This window comes from Leptonychotes weddellii, unplaced genomic scaffold (assembly GCF_054177405.1).
Source record: "Leptonychotes weddellii isolate Sample4059 unplaced genomic scaffold, ASM5417740v2 HiC_scaffold_1329, whole genome shotgun sequence".
NCBI lineage: Eukaryota > Metazoa > Chordata > Mammalia > Carnivora > Phocidae > Leptonychotes > Leptonychotes weddellii.
In genome coordinates this window covers 7,015-13,606 of record NW_027712474.1, presented here as the reverse complement: position 1 = coordinate 13,606, position 6,592 = coordinate 7,015, and the positions used below count along the sequence as shown (strand labels likewise).

The window sequence follows — 6,592 nt, the reverse complement described above, 5'->3', positions numbered from 1 at the left end:
AGTTGTTCTAGTAAACAGTTGAAAGTACTTCCTGGGGGCACCTGGGTGGCTCAGTCGTTGAGCGTCTGTCTTCGGCTCAGGTCGTGATCCCGGAGTCCTGGGATCGAGCCCCGCATCGGGCTCCCTGCTCCGCGGGAAGCCTGCTTCTCCCTCTTCCACTCCCCCTGCTTGTGTTCCCTCTCTTACTATGTCTCTGTCAAATAAATAAAATCTTAAAAAAAAAAAAGTACTTCCTGTGTGCCATGCATGCCCCGTTAGAAGTTGTTTAATCCCTGTTAACATATTTAGGTGGGCACTATTATAATTCCTGTTTCCAGGTGGGAAATAAAATACAAATAGATTAGGTAAGTTGCTGAGGTCACAGAGCAAGTGAATGGTTGAGCCAGGATTTGATCCTGGGCTAGAGAGCTTATGGCCCTAACCATGCTGCTGCTTACCATCTATCTAACGACGTCCAGATTTAGTAGATGCTTGGTGGAGCTTGGGTGGTCCCAGCAGATGTATTTTGTAAAAACTTTTTCTGTGATTCTGATATTCATGCCTAAGAACTAGTTTTTTGCTAATGATATTAAGGATGTCGTAGGAACATGGTCCATTTTAAAATTCAGTATTACAATTGTAAATGTTATCACTATTAAATCTGAGTGGTAGTGTGAGTAGTTTTTGTACTCTTTCATCTTTTCTGTACATTTTTTCACACAAAATTTTAGGAAAAGGTGAAAAGTAAACTACAAAGATGATTAAAATTCGGTATATATGCAAAAAGTATTTACCATATTTTATTGACTTCAGGATCCAATTGATTTTAATACATACCACTAACAAAAATTGCCACCAATTAATTGATGACATGCCACTGATTATAAGTTACATCTGGATTCAGAAATGTGTTAAAATGTGAAATAATATGCATCTTGCAGTTGATGGAATATGGTATATTTAAGGCAAAGCTTTGCAACTTTAACTGTCTAAACGAGTGGTATAGATAACTACTTTACAAATTAACAAAAATTAAAGTTCTACAGGAAGATCAGAATAAGCTTCTTTGAAAAGACTGAATTGCTTCTTGAAAGTTACCTAGATTTTGAATATGGCAAAATATGGGAGACTAGGCTATGTGGGTGATAGAACATGAGGAAGGGTTTGGCATTAATACAGTCATAGTTTTTAGCGAAAATAGTGTAGACAGGAGCAGAAGGTGGTGTTGAAGAACTGTGAATGCAAGCTTGGATGAATCCAGATTGGGGAAAGATCTTTGAGTTTTTCTTTGTTTTTGTAAGGTTATTCTAGATCTTTCTCTGATTCACTAAGAATGTGGATTCAGGATTGTTGTAAAATTTGAGTCCACTAACCACACTGTTGCATTTCTACTTAGTTAGAAATAGTATAAGTCATGTACACTTAGGAGTTCATATGATAAATGAAGATAAAGGTTGATAAGGTCCCCAGAGTGGATGGAAATCAGAGATGATGTAAAAGCAGAGGTAAGACAGACTGAGATGTCAGGGTAAGATTGTTCTTGGTAACAAAAAGCTTAGCAGGTGGGAGTTTAGTAAAAGAACAGGATTTGATGGTCAAGATCCTCTCTAGGAGCTCAGATAAAATGAGATAATAGTATCAGCTTTCATATGGTAGGGAATTTTTAAAGAAGGTTCATTATATAATGTTAAGTTACAAAAATGGTTTATTGTACTTCCTTCTAGAAGCAGCCTGTCAAATTGATGAACAGATTGAGAGACGGCACCAGGATGACCAAGACAGATATCTGTTGATGCAAGCTGGATTCCCTGACAAGAAAACAATTCTCACCAAGACTGGCCATGACTATAATGAATTTGGAAATGCACTTCCTCTGAATACAAACCTTGTTGCTTCAATACAAAGGTCCCATAAACATGAGCCATTTGGAAATATGGTAGATAGTTTAGACTTATTTACCAGAAGCTCTGTAGGAAAGAAACATGATAATGGATGTGCAAAATTATTCTTCCATACGGAGTATGAGAAAACTCCTGGAGTAAAGCCCCACGGATATAGAGAGTGTGGGAAGGCCCTCAGGCGGAAGAAAGGGCTTAGTCTACAAGAGAGAATTAAAAATGGAGAGAAACCCTTCGAATGCACCGCGTGTAGGAAAACCTTCAGCAAGAAGTCACACCTCATTGTACATTGGAGAACTCATACGGGAGAGAAACCCTTTGGATGTACTGAATGTGGAAAAGCCTTTAGCCAAAAATCTCAGCTCATTATACACTTGAGAAGTCATACAGGAGAGCGACCCTTTGAGTGTCCAGAATGTGGAAAAGCCTTCAGAGAAAAGTCAACCGTCATCATACATTACAGGACTCATACAGGAGAGAAACCTTATGAATGTAATGAATGTGGAAAAGCCTTCACTCAGAAGTCAAACCTCATTGTCCATCAGAAAACCCACACGGGTGAGAAAACTTACGAATGCACTAAATGTGGGGAATCTTTCATACAGAAGCTTGATCTAATTATACATCATAGTACTCATACAGGAAAGAAACCCCATGAATGTAATGAGTGTAAGAAAACTTTCAGTGATAAGTCAACTCTCATTATACATCAAAGAACTCATACAGGGGAGAAACCTCATAAATGTACTGAATGCGGGAAGTCTTTCAATGAGAAGTCAACCCTCATCGTGCATCAGCGAACTCATACAGGAGAGAAACCCTATGAATGTGATGTGTGTGGGAAAACCTTCACCCAAAAATCAAACCTTGGCGTACATCAGCGAACGCATTCAGGAGAGAAACCTTTTGAATGTAATGAATGTGAGAAAGCATTCTCTCAGAAATCCTATCTCATGCTCCACCAGAGGGGTCATACAGGAGAGAAGCCCTATGAATGCAGTGAATGTGAAAAAGCATTTTCCCAGAAATCATACCTCATTATACATCAAAGAACTCATACGGAAGAAAAACCCTATAAATGTAACGAATGTGGCAAAGCCTTCAGAGAAAAGTCCAAGCTCATTATACATCAGAGAATTCACACAGGAGAGAAACCCTATGAATGTCCCGTATGTTGGAAAGCTTTTAGCCAAAAGTCCCAGCTCATAATACATCAGCGAACACACACAGGAGAGAAACCCTACGCGTGCTCTGAGTGTGGCAAAGCCTTCAGAGAAAAATCCACATTCACTGTACACCAGAGAACTCATACCGGAGAGAAACCCTATAAGTGTGCAGAGTGTGGGAAGGCCTTTACCCAAAAATCAAACCTGATTGTACATCAGAGAACACACACGGGAAAGAAGGCCCACGGGAAGGGCCACAGCCGGAAGTCAAAGCTCATTGCACATTAGAGAGTAGATCAAGGGTGCCTGTCACCGTTCACGGAGGGAAAGTTTTGTCCATTTAATTAACATTTTAAAAGTATGTTCTGATTTCTGGTTTAAATATGGGGAGTAAAAGTCAGTCTCTTTTCTTTTCATCTCAGTCCTCACCCAAACACTACAAGGAGCAAAAGCGGAAGTGTAATCTCTGTATCTGACACGAGATAGCGGAAGCCCTGATGAGCGCGCTGCCGGAGGCAGAGGGGATCGAGCGCCAGGGCAGGAGATTTCGAAGCGAATGCTCAAGGCTGCACACGTGGGGCCGCACTGGCGAGGGCTCTTAGTTGAGGTTCAGGATATCCCCCGAGTGCAAGGCCAACTACATCCACCACAGTAACAGAGAGCATTGGCAGGTAGGAGGTAGGATGTCTCCCAGACCCATTTGGGGTCTGAGGAGAGACTGGCAGAGGCCTCCACAAGGAATCGCTCAGACAAGCCGTATTTGTAGAAAGTAGTCTGCACTCATGAGAGGAGCACTCGATGGGCTGGGGCAAGAGAAGGGAGTGTTCCTTGTGAAGAACCCGACAGCTGCCCCGGTTTACGGACTCTGGAGAAGTCAAATCTAAAAGAAGTACCAAACGGGGAAAAAAACCAGTTGTAAGAAAAAAACTTATCTGCCTAGAATGTGGCCCCCTTTTCTTACCCCACGTGAACCTCCAGGAGACAGCAAGTCCAGGAAAAACTCTTATTCAAATAAAAATGATTCCAAAGTAATGAAAACCACAAAGGCAATGGCTTTTGGACCCGCAGTTCCACTTCTAGGAATGTATATACTCATGAGTGTACAAAATGACGAACACACAGAGATATTCACTGGTGCACTTTTATAAAAACAAAAGGTTGGAAGCTGTCCAGATGACGGGTCTGGATCCTGAAATCCTGGTATGTTCATACAGCAAGCCTGCTAGATAGACAAAACGAATATATATATAATATTTGAATATATATATATATATAAAGAGAACTTTATATATATAAAGAGAACAAAACGAATATATATATATATATATATATAAAGAGAACTTGGACATCGTGTGTGTAGTGATGTGGGACAATCTCCAACATACATTATTAGGTGCAAAAAGCAAGGTGCAGGACAGTGAATATGCTACCGTTCGCATATAAGAAGAACAAATTGCAAGTACATAATTGAGCATATATGCATAAACTATCTCTGGGAAGATACATGAGCAGCCGAGAACCCTGATCACCTCTGGGAAAGGGCAGGGGGAGTGGGTGGCTGGGGGCATGGCATTGGGAGACAACTGTATGTCCTTCCATAACTTTTCGAAAACTGTGCTCTGTGGCTGTACTACCTTTTCAGCAAATAAAACGTTTTAAAACAAATGTTCTGTTCCATTGCTGTGATAATGAAGTTAGATTCTAGACGCAGGATTTCCTAACATTTAAGACACAGATGTTCAATGTGGAGTTTAATGTTTTGAGTGAATAATAAATAGAATAATCTGTCAGAACAACGGATATCCAGCCGGTTCCAAAGGCACACAGGCCTTGCTTTCCTGAGGGTGCCAAATAAAGTGATTCTTAGGTCACCTGGGACCACATCACATAAACCTGAAATAATTGAGACTGGAATACATTTCTTAATTTAGTGTGCACTGTGACCTCTGAAAATATCCTGTAATAAAGCCCACTGTTGTCTTTCTATATTTTAACGAAATAATTTATATTACTTCGTTTTGTGTTTGTGGGTATGCGTATTTTTTTTTTTTAAAGATTTTATTTATTTATTTGACAGAGACAGAGACAGCGAGAGCAGGAACACAAGCAGGGGGAGTGGGAGAGGGAGAAGCAGGCTTCCTGCTGAGCAGGGAGCCCGATGTGGGACTCGATCCCAGGACTCGGGGATCATGACCTGAGCCGAAGGCAGCTGCTTAACGACTGAGCCACCCAAGCGCCCCCCGGTATGCGTATTTTTATTGTAAGGGATAAAAGCGTGAATACGCAGGCAAATTGGGCAGCTCGCCCCCTAGGTCACACTACTGCTGGTGACCTGTCGAGAGCCATGGTCCGAATGGACACAGCCAAAGACCAGGTAGCAGCACGTCTGCCCCAGAGTAAGAGGTCCCACTATGTGACCATATTTGTGGCCCTCGTGATTCTGTGGCTTTTCCCTGGGACTAGATCTCTGGTGGAACTGGGGAACCCAAGCTGTATAAAACCGGGGCAGGGTCAGTGTTTGGATTTAACAAAACAGGTGAGTGAGTCAGACCTCTGAGACCCTTCCTGTCTCCTGCCGGGCCTTGTTTTTCCCCTAAATTATCCTACAAGAAAATGAGGAGTGGGCTAACTTTTTATGAGCTCTGTAAGTCAGGTCACACCGAGTGCCTTTCCAGGGAGAAGGAAGCTTGGGGAAGAAATGTCGGGCTAAAGGACTTGCTTCTGGTGCAGCCTGAGAGGATGCCCAAAGGCACCAGAAATGAAGCATTTCCTCTTCCTGCCGATAAAGAATATCCCTGGGGGTTTCGGGACCGTCAGAGGGTCAGCCTGAAGGGCGGTGTGGACAGCGGTCAGATCTTGCCTTTTCACGTTGATTGTGGACACCGGCTTCCTGGGACACAGATGGCAGTCTGATGGGCCATGTGTGTGAGTGGGAGTGAGTGAGGCATGGACCATGGTGGGGAAAGGGTGGGGGTTGAACAGCAGGATGTGGATGAATGGGCCGGAATCGGGAAAATAGATGAGGGTAATGAAGGGCCGAGTGGGGGGAGATGGGGGCGGGCAGAATGAGGGCGAACAGGGAAGAGTAGGGAAAAAGGGTAAATAGCCAGTGGGGTGAGTTGCTTGAGAAGAAAGTAGAAGCCAATATGAGTAATGCTGGGGAAAGTGGGAGCGAGTAGTAGGAGTGAATGGGCAGAGAGTGGATGTTGGAAATGTGGACGGAGCAGAGTAAGTTGGGATGTGAAGCATAGTGGGAATGATGGTGAATGGGGCAGACAGTGAAGAACAGACAAGTGGCAAAACGTGGCAGAGCACTAGCAAGTGTGAAGAGGAAGAGTATGGGTTGACGTGGGACAGACCGCTGGATCTGGGGAGTGAAGGGTGCTCTGTGGAGTTGGGCTGGAGGGTCTTGGGTTTCAGGGATGAAGGATCTCATGGTATTGGCAGTGAGGGTTTGGTGAGGACTGAGTGGAGGAGGCAGGAGGTGGTCATGGGTTTCTGCATAAAAAGGAGCTGCCCCGAGGACCCCATGGTGACGAGAGGTATATG

At 43.3% G+C, this 6,592-nt stretch overlaps 1 protein-coding gene across 1 annotated transcript; it reads left to right on the top strand.

The window, feature by feature from the left end:
- Window positions 1-759: 759 nt before the first annotated feature.
- Window positions 760-4,708, top strand: ZNF182 (zinc finger protein 182). The gene has a single exon (XM_081809756.1). It carries the CDS (start codon window positions 1,664-1,666, stop codon window positions 3,329-3,331), a length of 1,668 nt encoding a protein of 555 aa, XP_081665882.1. The 5' UTR covers window positions 760-1,663; the 3' UTR covers window positions 3,332-4,708.
- Window positions 4,709-6,592: the final 1,884 nt, after the last annotated feature.

Coding starts and splice junctions, on each gene's coding strand:
- ZNF182 (XM_081809756.1), top strand. CDS start 1,664: ATGTTAAGTTACAAAAATGGTTTATTGTACTTCCTTCTAGAAGCAGCC.